At 24.3% G+C, this 19,395-nt stretch overlaps 2 protein-coding genes across 2 annotated transcripts in view; one reads left to right on the plus strand and one right to left on the minus strand.

Moving 5' to 3' along the window:
• LOC135960450 (3'-5' exonuclease Snipper-like) overlaps positions 1-19,395 on the minus strand; it is a 106,850-nt gene that overhangs the window by 21,888 nt on the left and 65,567 nt on the right. Inside the window, exon 2 of the mRNA XM_065511743.1 lies at positions 10,710-10,735. Coding sequence (XP_065367815.1) covers positions 10,710-10,732 — 23 coding nt within the window. The 5' untranslated portion in view covers positions 10,733-10,735. The remainder of the gene's footprint in view (positions 1-10,709; positions 10,736-19,395) is intronic.
• Positions 16,928-18,642, plus strand: LOC135961948 (uncharacterized). The gene is made up of 5 exons (XM_065513602.1): positions 16,928-17,044; positions 17,105-17,369; positions 17,423-17,505; positions 17,613-18,229; positions 18,280-18,642. Exons 1-5 carry the CDS (start codon positions 16,951-16,953, stop codon positions 18,499-18,501), a joined length of 1,281 nt encoding a protein of 426 aa, XP_065369674.1. The 5' UTR covers positions 16,928-16,950; the 3' UTR covers positions 18,502-18,642.

The following is a 19,395-nucleotide window of genomic DNA, read 5'->3' on the forward strand; positions in this document are numbered from 1 at the left end:
AAAAATATCAGTATAACAGTTTTGTCTATATAAAAATATTAGTATAACAGTTTTTTCCTTAGAAAGATATCAGTATAACAGTTTTTTCTTTAGAAAAATATCAGTATAACAGTTTTTCTATATAAAAATATCAGTATAACAGTTTTTTCTTTAGAAAAATATCAGTATAACAGTTTTTTTTTTGAAAAATATCAGTATAACAGTTTTGTCTATATAAAAATATTAGTATAACAGTTTTTTCTTTAGAAAGATATCAGTATAACAGTTTTTAAAAATATATATAAAAATTTCAGTATAATAGTATTTTCTTTAGAAAACATCAGTATAACAGTTTTGTCAATATAAAAATATTAGTATAACAGTTTTTTCTCTGTATAACAGCTTTTCTATATGAAAATATCAGTATAATAGTTTTTTTCTATATAAAAATATCAGTATAACAGTTTTTTCTTTAGAAAAATATCAGTATAACAGTTTTTCTATATAAAAATATCAGTATAACAGTTTTTTCTTTAGAAAAATATCAGTATAACAGTTTTTTTCCTTTAGAAAAATATCAGTATAACAGTTTTTTCTTTAGAAAAATATCAGTTTTTCTATATAAAAATATCAGTATAACAGTTTTTTCTTTAGAAAAATATCAGTATAACAGTTTTTTCTTTAGAAAAATATCAGTATAACAGTTTTTTTCTTTAGAAAAATATCAGTATAACAGTTTTGTCTATATAAAAATATTAGTATAACAGTTTTTTCTTTAGAAAACATCAGTATAACAGTTTTTTCTTTAGAAAGATTTCAGTATAACAGTTTTTCTATATAAAAATATTAGTATAACAGTTTTTTCTTTAGAAAGATATCAGTATAACAGTTTTTCTATATAAAAATATTAGTATAACAGTTTTTTCTTTAGAAAAATATCAGTATAACAGTTTTTTCTACAGAAAAATTTGTGTATAACAGTTTTTCCTATAGAAAACTTTGTGCTTAACAGTTTATTATACAGAAAAATTTGTGTATAACAGATTTTTTTATAGAAAAATTTGCGTATAACAGTTTTTTCTATAGAAAAATGTATTTCTATAGCCAAATATCAGTATAACAGTTTTGTTTATAGAAAACTTTGTGATTAACGTATAACAGTTTTTTCTATAGACAAATATCAGTATATCAGAATAACATTTTTTTCTATACAAAAATATCAGTATAACAGTTTTTCTACAGAAAACAGTTATACTGGTATAACAGTTTTTTCTGTAGAAAAATATCAGTTTTTTCTACAGAAAAATTACTGTATAACAGCCTTTTTTATAGAAAAAATTTTGTATAACAGTTTTTTCTGTAGAAAAATATCAGTATAACAGTTTTTTTCTATAGAAAAATATCAGTATAACAGTTTTTTATATGAAAAAATTTGTTTATAACAGTTTTTTATAGAAAAAATGTAATATTTTTTTATATAGAAAAATATCAGTATAATAGTTTTTTCTATAGAAAATTTGTGTATAACAGTTTTTTTCATAGAAAAATTTGTGTATAACAGTTTTTTCTATAAAAAAATTTGTGTATAAGAGTTTTTTCTATAGAAAAACGTTTGTCTATAGAAAAATTTGTCTGTATTAGAGATTTCTATGAAAAAAAAAAACTGTTATACAGAAAAAATTTCTGCTTTTTAGCTCTCTTTCTCTGAGGTTTTTTAAATCATATGACTCTTTGTTATCATTTGCCTAAATTTATCTTTTAAAATAAAACAAATTTATCTTCATAATTATTTAATTTTACCATAATTGTTTCTAACACACTAACAATTATGGATTTATTTAACATATTGGTTCAAATCAATCAATCAATTCAGTTATAATTTAATTTTTTTTTTAAATTTATTTTACATTTCATTAACACCTTATCTTAGTGAATTAGATTTTGAATTTAGAAATTGTGAGCTATTTTTCATTTTGCATGTGATTCATATAAATTAAAACAAATTTTTTGTTTGTTTGATTAGCACTTTTTTTTTAAATCAACTAGTATTTAATTATAAACAAATATGTACTAATAGTTAAGGTATTCAAGTTTATTTTAGTTTCTTTTGTTATAATTATGTAAAAAAAGTTTCAAGGTGTTAATAGTTTTAATAATTTGTTGCTATAAAAAGAAAATAATGTATTAAATATTTGAAAAAAAGTGTAAATCTTCCATTGAGACTCTTAATCTTAAAATAAATTTAAGAAAAGTGTGTTAATTTATAGGTTTTATAGTCAAACTTTTATTTAAACCAGGTTTAACTTGATACCTCATTAAGCGGTTTAAGCTAGGCTCAATAAATTGTAAGTTTAACTAAACAGTTCATTAAACCTAGTTTAAATTAAATTCTTATTTAATTAAATCCTTAATTTATTATCTGCTTTTATAAATTGCACGCACAATTTTTTCTATTTTAAGATTTATTTTTATATTCAACATAATCTAGTGCATTTCATACATAATTTACAGACATTTCGCTATTATGTTTTTTCCGTTTCGTTTTAATTTTTTGTTATTTGTCTTGTTCAATTTATATATTGTTATCTGGGCTGTGTAAAACTTTGTTAAAGTTGTTTTTCCCGTTTTATTATTTATATTTATTTATACACATATTTTATATTATTATTATTAAGTACAACATTTATATTTTTTTCATTGCATTCGGTTTCGGCTGCTGCTGTTGGATTTTGCTGCATTCAATTATTATTAATTGAAGTTTCTTTATCAGTTGTGGCGAGTTGAGTTATGTATTTGTTGTATAGTTTATCATTATGATGAAAGTGTCCGGGAATAACTTAAGCCAGAGTTATTTTTAGACGACTACTTTTGCCATAAAATTAAAATAATTCCAATAAAAAGCAAGAGCAAAAGTCATTAAATTAAATGTTAATTGTTTAGCAATATTTTTAAAAAAAACTATGAAATAAAAATCTATATTCCTTTGTGTTGAATCGAATATTCACAGTTTAAAAACTTTTAAAACGGGATTTTAGCTCAAAAAAATCGGTGTTTTAGTGAAAATCCGGTTTATTTGTGAAAAAAGGATCAACAACTTTTTTTTTTGGCGAAAAAACGTGTTTATATTAAAAAAAACGTTTTGTATTGAAAACGGTTTTTGCGAAAAAACGATTTGTACTGAAAAACGGGTTTTAGTTAAAAACGTTTTTAATGAAAACGATTTGCTAAAAACGGTTTTTGTGAAAACGTTTTTTTATAAATTTAAAAAAAAATTGTTTAGGGTTTTAGTTAAAAACGTTTTTTAATGAAAACGATTTGTTAAAAATTAATTGAGAACGGGTTTTAGTTAAAAAAGTTTTTTTAATAAAATCGGTTTGTTAAAAACTGTTTTTTAAAAACGGTTTTTAGTGAAACGGTTTTTTAATAAAATCAATAAAAAATTATTAATAAAAAACCAGGTTTATTTAGAAAAAGGAGTCGAAAAAAGTTTTGTAACTAAATGAAAACGTTTTACAAAACGTTTTTAGTGAAAATGTTCAAAAAAAACCTTAAAAAAAATGGTGAAAAACGGGTTTTGGTAAAAAAAAAACGGTTTTTAGGAAAAACGTTTTTTTAGGAAACGGATTTCTAATAAAAAAAAGTTTTTTTAAGAAACGGTTTTCTATTAAAAAAAGGTTTTTAATGAGAAGCTGTTAATTAGTGAGAACGGTTTGTTAAAAACGCTTATAAAGGTTTATAACGGTTTTATAAACGGTTTTATTAAAAAAATAACGAAGTTTTTAGTGAAAATGTTCAAAAAACAAACCCTAAAAAAAATGGTGGCATAAGGCATTTATTTAAACATTTTTTTTAGTGAAAAACGGTTTTTGTTAAAAAACGGTTTTTAGGAAAAACGTTTTTTAGGAAACGTATTTCTAAAAAAAACGGATTTCTAATAAGAAACGGGTTTCTATTAAAAATAGATTTTTAATGAGAAGCTGTTTATTAGTTAAAACGGTTTGTTAAAAACGCTTATAAACGTTTTATAACGGCTTTATAAACGGTTTTATAAAAAAATAAAGAAGTTTTTAGTGAAAATGGATGTTTAGTGTATCAAAAATGGTGGCATTAGGATCGTTTATTTAAACAGTTTTTAGTGGAAAACGTTTTTCAGTAAAAAACTTTTTTTTTAGGAAAAATTTTTTTTTTTGAGAAAACGGGTTTTAGTGAAAAAAAAAGTTTTTAAGTAAAAAGCGGTTTATTAGTTAAAAATGGTATTTAGTTGAAAACGTTTTTTGTATGTTAGTGAAAAACGATTTTTTAGTGAAAAACGTTTTTTAATGCAAACGGTTTTTAATTAAAACCGTTTTTTAATGAAAAAGATTTATTATAAACGGGTTTTTAATAAAAAAGAATTTTAAAAAATTTTTAATGAAAAACGGGTTTTAGTGAAAAACGGTTTGTTAAAAATGTTTTTTAATGAAAAGTGATGTTTATATTGGAAAACGGGTTTTATTAAGTTTTTTTTAGTAAAAATCGTTTTTTTTATAGAGAAAACGGTTTTTAGTGAAGAAGCTGGTTTCTATTAAAACACGTTTTTTAGTGAAAAGCGGTTTATTAGTGAAAATCGGTTTTTAATGGAAACGCTTTTTTAATGAAAACTAATTTAAACAAATTATTAATTAAAAATGGTTTTTGAGGTGCCATCAGGAACGTTCATTTAAAAAGTTTTTAGTGAAAATTTGTAAGTGAAAAAATTATTTTTTTTAGGAAAAACGGTTCTTTAATGGAAAACGCATTTTTTTTTAGAGAAAACGGTTAAATAACGGGTTTATATTAAAATACGTTTTTAGTAAAATGCGTTTAATATTTTTAGTTAAAAACGGTTTTTTATGGAAACGGTTTTTTAATGAAAACTAATTTTAAAAAATTATTAATTAAAAACGGGTTTTCAGGTGCCATCGTTCATTTAAAATGTTTTTAGTAAAAATCGGGTATTTAGTGGAAAACGGTTTTCAGTAAAAAAAATTAGTGAAAAACTTATGTTTTAGGAAAAACGGTTCTTTAATGGAAAACGCTTTGCTTAGAGAAAACTGTTTTTAGTGAAGAAACGGGTTTATATTAAAAAACGTTTTTTAGTGAAATACGGTTTATTAGTGAAAATCGGTTTTTAGTATGAAAACTAATATTAACAAATTATTAATTAAAAACGGTTTTGGAGGTGCCATCAGGATCGTTCATTTAAAATTTTTTTTAGTGAAAATCGGTGTTTTAGTGGAAAACGGGTTTCAATAAAAAACTTTTTTTTAAGTAAAACGTTTCTTTACTGGATTTTTTTTTAGGGAAAACGGTTTAGTTTAAAACGTGTTTCTATTAAAAACGTTTTCTATTGAAAACCTGTTTATTAGTGAAAACGGTTTTTAATGAAAACTAATTTTAAAATATTGTTAATTAAGAACGGTTTCTGAGGTACCATCAGGATCGTTGATTTAAAAAGTTTTTTTTATTAGTGGAAAACGGTTTTCAATAAAAATCTGTTTTTAGCGAAAAACTTTTTTTAAGTAAAACGTTTCTTTACTGGAATTTTTTTAGGGAAAACGGTTTAGTGAAAAACGGGTTTCTATTACAAAAAAACGTTTTCTATTAAAATGCTGTTTATTAATGAAAACCGGGTTTTAGTTAGAAAACGTTTTTAATGGAATCGGTTTTTAGTAAAAACGGTTTTTAGTGAATTCGGTTTGTTTTTTTGAAAACGGGTTTTAGTGAAAAAAATTTTTTCAATGAAACGGATTTTATAAAAAAAATTTGGTGAAAAACTATGTTTAGTGTATGATGTCTTCAAAAATGGTGAATTAAATTAAACAGTTTTTAGTGAAAATCGGATTTTTAGTGGAAAACGGTTTTCAGTAAATTTTTTTTTTTGGGAAAACGTTTTTTGATAATATCGTTCAATAGGTTGCGTTGGTGGTCACACCAACGTTATTTTCGAAGAAGAAGTAATCAATGATAGAAAGTCCGTGTTCTTGTGCACGATAATCAATCGACTGCGTCTTATTCTAATGTGCGTCTTAATCTAAATATCAACTAATTAACTCTTCACTGTTGAGATATAGAATTCGATATACACAATCTATATCCTTGGTAGGCGTTCATATTGTTCAGGTTACGATGATTTTCGTCAAACAACTCGAATGTGAACAAAAGTGCGTAATAGAGCATACAAATACACACAATTCATTCAGTTTCTTGATGTTGTTGTGGATATTTTATTTTTGAACCAAAAGAGCACACAAATTAAATGCCTCTTTTTGCCTACCAATGATCTATATTAACATAGTTTACTATCTAAATAACGTCACTAGTTCTAATCCCATCTAAGTTTATATTTGTAATAAAATCTACATAAATTTGTTTATGTTACCAAAGTTTTATTTAAAAAACTAGGTCTATAAAATTTATCTGTAATTTCATTATATATTTGATTATGTTAAAGGATTAAAATATTTTTAAAATTCACATGATTTTTTTTTTTTGTTTTATTATTTTCTTGACAAATCCCATGACCTAGTCTTATCAATCTTGTCTTAATTAAACTAAATATTTAAACAATTGTTTGTAAAGCTAAAAATAAACGGATTTTTCTAATTATACGTCAAGTAGTGGGTAATTGTTGATAAAAACAAATATGTACTTGAAATATTTTTTAATTAGGCACCCTCATAAAACTAAAAAAAAACGAGGGCAATAGAGAAATTATTTGGTTTATTTGGGGAGTCATATTGTAAAATTGAAATTAATATTTCAAATTTCAATTTTGACGTATAATTTGGTGAAGGGTATATAAGATTCGGCACAGCCGAAAATAGCTCTCTTACTTGTTTTCATTAATTTTCAATATCTTTTTCGAGTTTTAGTTACATTTTACATTTTCGCTACAATTTAAATCATTATTTAACACAAATTATTAATTAACTTCCAATAGCAAAAGCTCTTTTTTTAGATTTTATTTAAATTAAAAAAAACATTAAATATTTTCAAATTAAAAGAAACTTGTAGGTATTTATTACAAATTCTTTGCTCAATCTTGTGCGTTTTAATTTATATTTTAAGTTTTGTTTACGCAAAAACAATATAAAAAAATACAATAAACCAACAATTTAGTCTCATTCGCATCTACTTGCAGTAAAAGTACAATGACATCAAATGTTATTGGTTTTTATTATTGTTATTGTTGTTGTTGATTTTTGTTTTGTTTTCGTTTTGTCATTATTATTTTTACGATTTGCTTGTTACTTGGAGTACTTAGTTCGTATTTGTTGTTGTAATAGATAATGTAAATAAACAGACAGAGAGCGAAAGTTGAGTGTGTACATAAGGAACAATAAAAACAAATAAAACAAAACAACAAACATATGTAAACAAGAGAGCATTGGGGCTGAATGGGGCAAAAGACAGGTTATGTTTTTTTTGCATTAGAAAATGCATGCATTTTTTCTTTTTTTTAACAATTTTTACAAAATTTATATTAAAGCATACATAAATAATGATTTAAACAAGTTTTAATTAATAAATAGAGTGTAAACATTGTTAAGATATTGTAAATTTGTATTTAAAATTGTAAGTATAACTTTAACACTATTTTAAAATGTGTAAAATAAGGAAACATTTCTACTATGTTTACAGGTTTCTTAAATATATTCCAAGAATTTTAGTTTTTAAACAACTTTAATAGGGGTGAGGCTTACTGAATAGATTTAAAAGGGGACAAATCAATAAAATAATGTAAACATTTTATTAAATATTTAAGTTAATATGTTAATAAATAGCTACCATTTTAATATGGCAAACGAGTCTTTAACAAAAAAAAAAACCGATTTATCGCCAAAAAACCTTGATTACTGGTTTACTGTACTCAATATTTTTATGAAAATTGAGTTGGAAATCGATTATATAAGACATAATCAACTTTATTTATTGAAAGATAATCAAATAAATTAATATTGGGTTATTTTCGAATGGGGTCACATTAAAATTTATTCTTTTTTTGGTAAAATATTAATAATTTATAAATTTTTGTATCAAAATGATTTAAAAAAAACAAAATATTGTTTAATTTATAAGTTTTTGTATTCCAAAATTATTAAGGGAAAATTGGAGACTAAATTAAGTTTAAAAAAATTATAATTAAAAAAACAAAAAATTATATTTTAGTAAGAATTGAGATAAATTTCCAAATTATTGATAAATTCACTGACATTTATTGTTGGGAGATAAGCTAGTTTCTATGCGCATTTAACTGGTTGCTTAGGCCAGATCATCAGGAAACCATTAAGGAAATTTAAAATTGAAAAAAAAATAGATTTGCCAAACATTTTTTTCAATAAATTTAAAAAAAATTTTAAATTTTGTTTACCTAAACATTTTTATTTTAAGGTATTATTTTTAAAAAAGAAATTAAATTTAATTTTTATAATTAATAAATTGAGAAAAAAATTAAAAAAAAATTTCAAATTTTGTTTACCAAAAAATTTTTATTTTAAATTTTAATTTGGTGGCATTTAATTTAAAAAAATTTTTTGAAATGCCTTATAATTGTATATATTTAATGAAAACCTAATTTATTAAGAATAAAAAGGGCTAAATTTCATTTGAATTAACAGTCAAATGACAAATTTGTGTTAATTTCACTGAAAAGAGAAATTTAAATTTGGGACCAATTTATAAAATATTTTTTTTTTAAATTTGGCGGCTTTTAATTTTAAAATTTTGTTTGAAAAGCCTTATTAATGAAAGACTAAATTATTGTGAATAAAACAAACTAAATTTTATTTGAATTAGTTGTCAAATGGCAAAGATGTGTTATTTTTACTGAGAAGAAAAATTTAAATTTTGAACCAACTTATGGGAAACAATTTTCCTGCATATTTGGCTGCATTTTATTTCAACATTTTGTTTAAAATGCCTAATACATTTAATGATACATATAATAAATTATTGTGAATAAAATAAGCTAAATTTTATTTGAATTACTTGTCAAATGGCTAAGTTGTGTTAATTTTACTGAGCAGAGAGATGTAAATTTGGAACCAATTTTTAAATTATTTTTTTTTAATTTTGATGGCTTTTAATTTTAAAATTTTGTTTGAAAAGACATATATTTGTATACATTTAATGAAAGCCTAAATTATTGTTAATAATATAATCAAAATTTTATTTGAATTAATTGTCAAATGGGAAAGTTGTGTTAATATTACTGAGAAGAGAAATTTTGAGCCAACTTATATCAATAAATTTTTTTTTTAAATTTTTCAAATTTGGAGGGATTTAATTTAAACAAATTGTTTTAAAAGCCGAATATTTGTATAAATTTAATGAATGCCTAAATTATTAACAATAACATAAGCCTAAACCTTAATTGTCAAATGGCAAAGTTGTGGTACTTTTTCTAAGTAGCCAAATTTTGAACTAACTTGCTAAAGTTTTAACTTGGCGGCATTTTGATTTGATACGTTTCATGAAAGCCTAAATTATGGTGAATAAAATAAGCTAAAATTTATTTGAATTAGTTGACAAATGGCAATGATGTGTTAAAATAAATTTGTTAGAATTTTTTTTTTGTTTTTTCAATTGTTTTTTTTTAATATTTATATAACTTTTGGTGAAAAAAAAATCGGGTTAAAAACTATTTTTTCCGATTTTGACTTATTGTAGGTCCAACATACTATGGTCTTATATACGTCGTTGCAAAGGTCTTTGAAATATCTATCATTAGATATCCATATTGTCTATATTAATGACTTAGTAATCCAGATATATGAAGGTCAAAAATCGAGGTTGTCCTGGTTTTTCCCTATATCTCAGCTATTTGTGGGCCGATTTTCTCAATTTTAAATAGCAACAGAGCCGGAAGAATTCCGGAGATATTGATGTATGAATCGTGTAAGTTATTTGTCGGCTTCGGAAAGTTGATTTCAACAGACAGACGGACATGGCTTAATCGGCTCCGCTATCTATAAGCATTCAGAATATATATACTTTATAGGGTCGGAATTTACAAACAGAATGACAAACATATATAAACCCTTCTCACGAAGGTGAAGAGTATAAAAATTATTTTAAAATATAATTTGGTGAATATCTATTAAAACCTACTATTTTCGACGTTTTTTAGTTCGAGTTTTGGACATTTTTTGGAATAACGTAATCGAAGTCAAACGACTTTTTAACGACCTAAAAGTCGATTTCTAATTTTTTTCAGCAAAAAAGTCGATTTTTGGAAAAGAAACCTAAAGAAACCTAAACTTTAAATTAATTTTTTTATTATCAGCTGTTTTGGGTAACTGAATAGCATCCGAAATTCTATTTGTTTTATCATTTATTTGCAAATTTTAACCACCAATCGTTTGGAATATAAAAAAATGTATAAATTGGATAGATTTGTTAGCATATAATAAATTTTTATAGTTTTTGCAAGTTTATAAAACAAATTTTATATGGAAATATTGTTTTATAAACCTTTTATAAAATTATTATTTAAATTGTCTAATTATCATTTCGTAGTTAACATTTTTTACAGTGTATTTATTGACAGTGTCAATCATTTACATGCAAACACACATTCATCCATTCATACATATATATTTGTTTTATCTTCTTCTTTACATTAACTAAAACCTTGTTGTTGTTGTCATTACAGACAACAACTACGTGCAATGTGCATAATTACTTTTGTTCTTGTTATTGTTACTCACCTTGCCAGTCTTGTTAAAGCCATTTTTATTTCGGTCGTTTTTGTGGATTAAAAGCAGCTATACTAAAGATTTTGATTTTTTTTTGTTTAATACTTTAAACACTTAAAGTGTTGTTGTTGTTATAGTTAAAATAAATAATTAGGTGTTTAAAAAAATATAAAGGCAGTGGTATTTTTTGTTAAAATTTCCTTAAACTTCTTTTTATGTGTAAAAAACAATTTTGTTTGCTTTTGTTGTGATTTATTTTCTTTTAATAAAATATTTACATTTTTGTTGTTTCTTATTGTTGTGTATAAATTTCTTTTTAATTTGTTTATAAAACAATTGTTGTTGTTTTAGTTTACGCAAATTTGTCATAGATTTTATAGTTAAAGTAATTTGGTGATTTTTCTTCTTTGTTTCCACAATGCAACCAGCAGCAACAACAAAAACAACTTTTTTTCCTTTTTTTTTGAGTAAAAAATTTCCTTTTTTTCTTATTATTTTACTGCACTACGATTTTCAGTTCTTTGTATTGGATTTTAGTTACACCGTATTAGAAAAAAACACAAAAACTCAAAATTCTATAGTAAATTTAGAACAATATAGAAAATAAATAAAAACAAAATAAAGGCAACCAGTCAGTTGGTTCGATTCGGTATCTTTTCTGCCGCGTTTTAAAATCAAAAGACAAAATTGCACAAAGTTTCCGAGTAGACTGGCGCTTTTCGATGGCGTTTAACTATTTACAGTTGGTTTGTTGTTGTTATTGTTGCTTTTTAATGCCGGCCGGGGTTGGAAAATTGAAATTAATAAAACAATTTCCCATGTTTTAGATTAAATGAAAAATTATTCTATTGAAACTTGTGAAAAATTCTTTGTAAATTAATAAATAATAACACGGGGTTTTATTTATACTATAAATAAACCATAGAAACTTCATTTTAGTAGTTAGCCGGCAGAAAAAGTAATAAATTAAAAATAATCTCAATTTTCCATACCTGATGCCGGCTAATGTTGTGCTAATTTTAAGGGTTGTCGTGATATTTAGTAACCTCTGCTTTAAAGGGAAGTTTAATAGGGGCAACACACCTATTTTCAATAGAGAAAATAATGAAGTTTGAAAATAAATAGCAGGAAATACTGATTTAAAATATAAATAAAAAAAATTTTAAAAATTTTCTAGACAATTTTTTATGCAACTTTGCCATTTGACAATTAATTTAAATAAAATTTTGCTTTTTTTATTCACAATTATTTTGGTTTTCATTAAATGTATATAAATTTTAGGCATTTCAAACAAAAACTTCAAATTATATGCCTCCAAAGTTTAAAAATTTAGCAAGTTACTTCATAATTTGGCTACTTAGAAAAGGTACCACAATTTTGTGATTTGACAATTAATTCAAATAAAATTTAGCTCATTTTATTGACAATAATTTAGGTTTTCATTAAATGTCTATAAATATTAGGCATTTCAAACTAATTTTTTAAATTAAATGACGCCAAAGTTGAAAAATTAAAAACAAAAAAATTTTCTTATAAGTTGGTTAAAAATTTCTCTCCTCAGTAAAAGTAATACAACATTGCCCTTTGACAATTAATTAAAATAAAATTTTGATTATTTTATTCACAATATAGGCTTCCATTAAATGTCTATAAATATTATTCATTTCAAACAAAAATTTGAAATTAAATGGCTCCAAAGTTTAAAAATTTGACAAGTTACTTCAAAATTTGGCTACTTAGAAAAAGTACCACAATTTTGTAATTTGACAATTAATTCAAATAAAATTTAGCTCATTTTTTTCACAATAGTATAGGCTTTTATTAAATGTCTATAAATATTAGGCATTTCAAACAAATTTTTTAAATTAAATGACGCCAAAGTTGAAAAATTTAAAAAAAAAAATTTTTCTTATAAGTTGGTTAAAAATTTCTCTTCTCAGCCTTTTGACAATTAATTAAAATAAAATTTTGATTATTTTATTCACAACAATTTGGGCTTTCATTAAATGTCTATAAATATTAGGCATTTCAAACAAAAATTTCAAATTAAATGGCTCCAAAGTTTAAAAATTTGGCAAGTTACTTCAAAATTTGGCTACTTAGAAAAAGTACCACAATTTTGTTATTTGACAATTACTTCAAATAAAATTTAGCTTATTTCATTCACAATAATTTAGGTTTTCATTGAATGTCTATAAATATTAGGCATTTCAAACAAAAATTTAAAATTAAATTCCGCCAAAGTTGAACAAGTATAAGTGGTTCAAAATTTCTCTTCTCATTAAAAGTAACACACAAATATTTCAATGTTTTTTTTATATAAAATGTTTAAATATGCCTTTTAAAACAATTTAGTCATCATTATTTCAATTATTTTACAATATTTTGGATCTAAAATTTCTATATTTTTAAAATTTCCTTTATTTAATGCATTTTATGTTTAAAATACTGCTCCACACATTTTTCTATGAAATTTTACGTCTCTTTTTTGGGCATTTTTTAATATATAATGGCAACACTTTAGATAAACAGCTGCAAGAAAATTCTGCAAAAAAGAGCACAACTGAAAACAAAGAGAAATATCTTTGTAAAAGATTCTCACAAATTAAGACAGCACTAGTTAGAGTTGCCAATATCAAAAGTAATGTAAATATAACTAATAATTGTTGGGGTATTATCAAAAAAATTGTGTAAATTACATAGTTGTTTACAATGATTATGATAAATTAAAAACGATAAAAATTAAATAATGATTGAAAACTTTATATAAACTGAAATTATTTGAAAGTAATTTCGTCATTCATTAATTTATGTTTATCGTTTTTAATTTATCATAATCATTGTAAATAACTAATTTACACATTTTGTTTGATAATACCCTGAGAATTGTTAGTTATTTCTTATTACTTTTGCTATTGACAACTCTAACATGTGCTCTCTTAAAATAAGACAATCTCTTATACAGTTTTTTCTCTATGTTTTTTGTTATGCTCTCTTTTGCAGAGTTTTTTTTTGCATTTGTTTACCTTAAGAGTTGCCAGAATAAATTAAAAATAAAAACATTCCCATAAAAGAAACGTATAATTTCATAGAAAAAGTTGTGGATAGAGTGTTAAAACCGGTTGTTTTCCAATTTTCCGTTTTTTTTTTTAAACCGCTTTTTACAAATGAACGAGTTTCGAGTTAGTAGACAAACCGGTAACCGGTTTTTTGGTCTCAAATTATATGACAAAATCGAGCTCTACTGAAAAGAAAAATTTAAATTTTGAAACAACATTTTGAACATTTTGTTTGAAAAGCCTAATTTTTGTATACATTTAATAAAACCCTAAAACATTGTGAATAAAATAAACTAAATTTTATTTTAATTAATAGTCAAATAACAAAGTTTTGTTGCTTTTACTGAGAAGAGAAATTTTGAACCAACTTATGAATGTTTTTTTAATGGTTCAACCTTAGAGGTATTTTACTTAAAAATTTTGTTTGAAGAGCTTTATATTTCTACACATTTAATGAAAGCCTAAATTATTGTGAATCAAATAACAAAAATTTAATTTGAATTAATTGTCAAATGGCAAAGTTGTGTTACTTTTTCTATGTAGCCAAATTTTGAACTAACTTGCTAAAGTTTTCAACTTTGGCGGTATTTAATTTAAAAATTTTGTTTGAAAAGCCTAATATTTGTATACATTTAATGAAAGCCTAAATTATTAAGAATAAAACAAGCTAAATTGTATTTTAATTGATTGTAAAATAACAAAGTTGTGTTATTTTTACTGAGAAATTTAAATATGGAATGAGAAATTTTTTTTCTAAATATTTCAACTTTGTCAGCATTTAATTTCAAAATTTTGTTTGAAGTGCCTTATATTTGTATACATGTAATGAAATCCTAAATTATTGTGAATTAAATAACATCAATTTGATTTGAATTAATTGTCAAATGGCAATGTTGTGGTACTTTTTCTAAGTAGCCAAATTTTGAAATAATTTGCTAAAGTTTTCAACTTTGGCGGCATTTAGTTTTAAAATTTTGTTTGAAATACCTAACATTTTTATATATTTAATGAAAGCTTAAATTATTGTGAATTAAATAACATCAATTTGATTTGAATTAATTGTCAAATGGCAAATTTGTGGTACTTTTACTGAGAAGAGAAATTATGAACGAACTTATGAATTTTTTTTTAAATTTGGAGGGATTTAATTTTAAAATTTTGTTTGAAATGTCTAATATTTGTATATGTACATTTAATGAAGGCCTAAATTATTAAGAATAAAACAAGCTGTATTTTACTTTATTGTCAAATAACAAAGTTGTGTTTCTTTTACTGAGAAGAGAAATTTAAATATGGAATGATACATTTTTTTTCAAAATATTTCAAATTTGTCATCATTTAATTTCAAAATTTTGTTTGAAGTGCCTTATATTTGTATACATTTAATGAAAGCCTAAATTATTGTGAATTAAATAACATCAATTTGATTTGAATTAATTGTCAAATAACAAAGTTGTGGTACTTTTACTGAGAAGAGAAATTTTGAACTAACTTTTGAAATTTTTTTAAATTGTTCAACTTTGGAGGGATTTAATTTAAAAATTTTGGTTGAAAAGCCTAATATTTGTAAACATTTAATGAAAGCCTAAATTATTGCGAATTAAATAACATCAATGTGATTTGAATTAATTGTCAAATAACAAAGTTGTGTTACTTTTACTGAGAAGAGAAATTTTGAACTAACTTATGAAATTTTTTTAAATTGTTCAACTTTGGAGGGATTTAATTTAAAAATTTTGGTTGAAAAGCCTAATATTTGTATACATTTAATGAAAACTTAAATTACTGTGAATTAAACAACATCAATTTGATTTGAATTAATTGTCAAATAACAGAGTTGTAGTACTTTGTCTAAGTAGCCAAATTTTGAACTAACTTGCTAAAGTTTTCAACTTTGGCGGCATTTAATTTGAAAATTTTGTTTGAAATACCTAATATTTTATATATTTAATGAAAGCTTAAACTATTGTGAATTAAATAACATCAATTTGATTTGAATTTATTGTCAAATGGCAAAGTTGTGTTACTTTTACTGAGAAGAGAAATTATGAACGAACTTATGAATTGTTTTTTTAAATTTGGACGGATTTAATTTGAAAATTTTGTTTGAAACGCCTAATATTTTTATATATTTAATGAAAGCTTAAATTATTGTGAATTAAATAACATTAATTTGATTTGAATTAATTGTCAAATGGCAAAGTTGTGGTACTTTTACTGAGAAGAGAAATTATGAACGAACTTATGAAATTTTTTTTAATTTGGAGGGATTTAATTTGAAAATTTTGTTTGAAACGCCTAATATTTTTATATATTTAATGAAAGCCTAAATTATTATGATTAATATAACCAACATTTAGTATTAATTAATTACTAAATGGCAAAGTTGTGTTACTTTTATTGTGAAGAGAAATTTTAATTTTGAACCAAATTATGAGAATAAATTTTTCAACTTTGGTGGCTTTTAATTTAAAAATTTTGTTTGAAATACCTAATATTTGTATACATTTAATAAAAGCTTAAATTGTTATGAATAAAATAAGCCAATTTTCATATAAATTAATAGATAAATGTCGAAATTGTGGTAATTTTACGAAGTAGCGACACATTTATATTTAAACGTATAATTGATGTATTATTTATTTTCACAAAAACTTGTAAATACTAATTCAAATCATATTTAAAACGTATGTGGAACCAGCTAATGAGAAAAATTATAAATTTTAAAATTTTTATTACGCCCACTTTCAAAATTTTACTAAGTGGGCGTGGCTAATAACAATAAAAATTAAGATTTATTTTAAAAATAGCACTGAAAGTGATCTTATGTTTGGATTTGCATAGTTTTTGGAAAAACAAAAAAATAATTTCAAAAATCCTTGCCAGTAAAATCAATAAATTTGACTTGAACTGATAGAAATTTTACTATTGATCTATTACCATATAAGTCAGATTTAGTAGATATTTTTAATAAGAAAACTATTTCCAGTAAAAGGTATATATAGAGTGGAAACGTTCCTGTCAAAGACCTAACTCAGTTGTTCAACAGCTAAAGGATGATAATGTATTAGTTAAAATTGATGTGAAAACAAAATTGGCACCCCTCATAGGGTTAAAGAATTTGAATTTTTCTAAACATTTACAAACCTATTTTGTTCTTACTGAAATTCTTTATTTTCTTAAAACATACAATTATGTGGGCCGAACAAGAAAAATATAAAAATCATTTCCTGCAAATGCAATTAAAGCATGTAAAACCTAAACAAATTAATGAAATGCTAGACAAGGGTAAGTTGTATAAAAAATGAAACAAAACCCCCCAAAAAAACTAAATAAAACATCCTTTAGAAATCCTTAAATATCAGACTAGGCGAGGGCGACGAGGCTATTGCAATATTCTCTCTCATACTAAAGCTAGTGTTTGCAAAAGTGCTTTATATTTTGAGGATCGTGCCGAATTGGCTTATGGTTTAGGGACATTACCCAAACTAATGAAACAACTGGGCAGTGATGACTATTTGACACAATGGAAGGCTATTAACTCGCTCTCGGAATACATGGTTAATCCGCTAAATGCTCAGAGAGCCATAACACAGTTTGACATTGTGAGAAGGTAAGGGCTGGGAGAAGGTTTACAATACTACTTTTCAATTTTCTTTTTTACAGATGTCAAAATGTATTTTTGCGCATACGCTTGAAGTATCGCAAAGTTAAATATCGGGAAACTACTAAATTGTTGAATATATTTTGTAAGTTATTCTAAATAACTGTTAAACAAAATATGTCAGTTCTCTGAATATAACACTCTTAATTGTTTTAATTAAACTAATTTGTATTCTTTAATTTTTTCCCCCAGACTACATAGCTTTGCATAGAAATGGCGCCCGGAAAATCTTGGAAAAATATCGTTTACTAGATCAATTCTACAAGATAGTTTATGATCGTAAAGAACATCTAGAAGCTTTGAGCAAAATCTTGTCTCTACTTAGTCAAGATCCTCAAAATTGTCTACAACTTATAGATGACTATGAAGTTTTAAACAAATTGTCGGATATTTGGCAAAGAGATGTCTGTGTTTCCTATTATCCCCAGGATTTGTGGCTACATTTAATGCACATCTTGGAGCAGGCACCCCGGGAAGCCATTAAAAAAGGTTTCTTTGAAATTCTATTCAAGCGTATTCGAGGCCACTTATTTCAATATCATGTTTGGGATATGAAATGTTTTGCTTTGCTATTGCGTTGCTGTGAGGGTCAAACACTTTTCTTAGAAATGGATGGTGGAAAATTGCTGTATACAATATTGAAAGAGGAGCTGTTGGATTGCTATGAAAATGTAGTTTTCTGTTTAATGAATGGCTTATTTTCGAAAAAGATTTTATGGAGATGTAGAGAATTCACCGATTTACCTTTAATTATAACAAAGTTGGCCAAAGATTGTAACAAATTAAGGCAACAATTGTTTTGTTTGCAGGTGAGAATTATTTTAAAAGCTTTTTCGGTAATTTTTATTTTAATTTTTAGACTTTACGCGAATTGGGTGTTATGCCGGTGATAAAACGTTTTATTAAAGCCAACTGTTTAAAGGATCTCAGGAATCTAACATGCAAAACCTGGACCAATGAGAAGGCTCGCTTGGAAATTGTTTATTGGCTGGAAAGAGAGATTTACCATAGCTCAGATTTAAGAAACATAAAAAACCCACAAATTCGAAAAAATTCAGAAATAGTTCAGTATTTCTCATGAGGCGGTATATTTCGTTCAGAAAAAGTTCTAAAAAATTAAATTTTCCATCCTTGCTCTAGAACCTACTGGCCAGATTTGACAATTTATTAGAATTTCAGGGAATTTATTTTTTTTAACGTCTCAAATACAATTGAAAAAAGCTTAAAAACAATTTAAAAATTCGTATTTTTTGTTTATTTTGAATGAACCACATTTTAATTTTTTTTATTTATTTCCACTATTTGTTTTGAAATTTCATATAAAAAATAAGTATTTTTACATTTAAAACATAAGAAAACAGTCACTGTTGACGTCACGAAAAAAGAGTAAAAGAGTACACTAAAATAACGGAATTGCCGATGTCGCAATTTTGTTTATTTCATTTATGCCTTCTCACATTTAGTTTACGAGCAATTTTCATACGGTTCGGTTGTTTAGTAAAAGTCTCTTAAGAAAATCTTAATTTTCATATGAAATTAATGTAGAAACTGGTAAAAATTTTGCATAAACTTCTAGGTAAAAGTGTTAATTAATGTTTGTGTATAAAAATTTGTATAGAAAAGTTTTAATTAATTGCCTAAAAAACTTGTGTAAAGTTGTAGGGAAATGCAAGCAAATTTATTTAGCCGGTTGTTGGTTTCTTTTTATTCATTCGTTCGTTCTTTCGTTGCATTTATGTAAAGTGTAGTTGTGTTAAAAAATGTAAATAAAAAAGCTGAAGTTATGAAAGCTTTTCAAAGTAAAGCTTGTTTAATAAAAAGAAATTGAAAAATAAATAGTGGGCCTCATTTTATAAAACAAAACGTTCAGAAACGTAAGCAATTTGTTTGAAGAATACTGGGAAAATGATTTGAAACTTGAATATTTGTCATACAAAATTTAACGTTTAACGTTTGTCGTTGCGTTGCGTTTGAT

The sequence above is a fragment of the Calliphora vicina genome, chromosome 5 (assembly GCF_958450345.1).
Source record: "Calliphora vicina chromosome 5, idCalVici1.1, whole genome shotgun sequence".
NCBI classification, from domain to species: domain Eukaryota; kingdom Metazoa; phylum Arthropoda; class Insecta; order Diptera; family Calliphoridae; genus Calliphora; species Calliphora vicina.

Coding starts and splice junctions, on each gene's coding strand:
- LOC135961948 (XM_065513602.1), top strand. CDS start 16,951: ATGTGGGCCGAACAAGAAAAATATAAAAATCATTTCCTGCAAATGCAA. Junction 17,045..17,104: donor TAATGAAATGCTAGACAAGG/GTAAGTTGTATA, acceptor AACATCCTTTAG/AAATCCTTAAATATCAGACT. Junction 17,370..17,422: donor CAGTTTGACATTGTGAGAAG/GTAAGGGCTGGG, acceptor TCTTTTTTACAG/ATGTCAAAATGTATTTTTGC.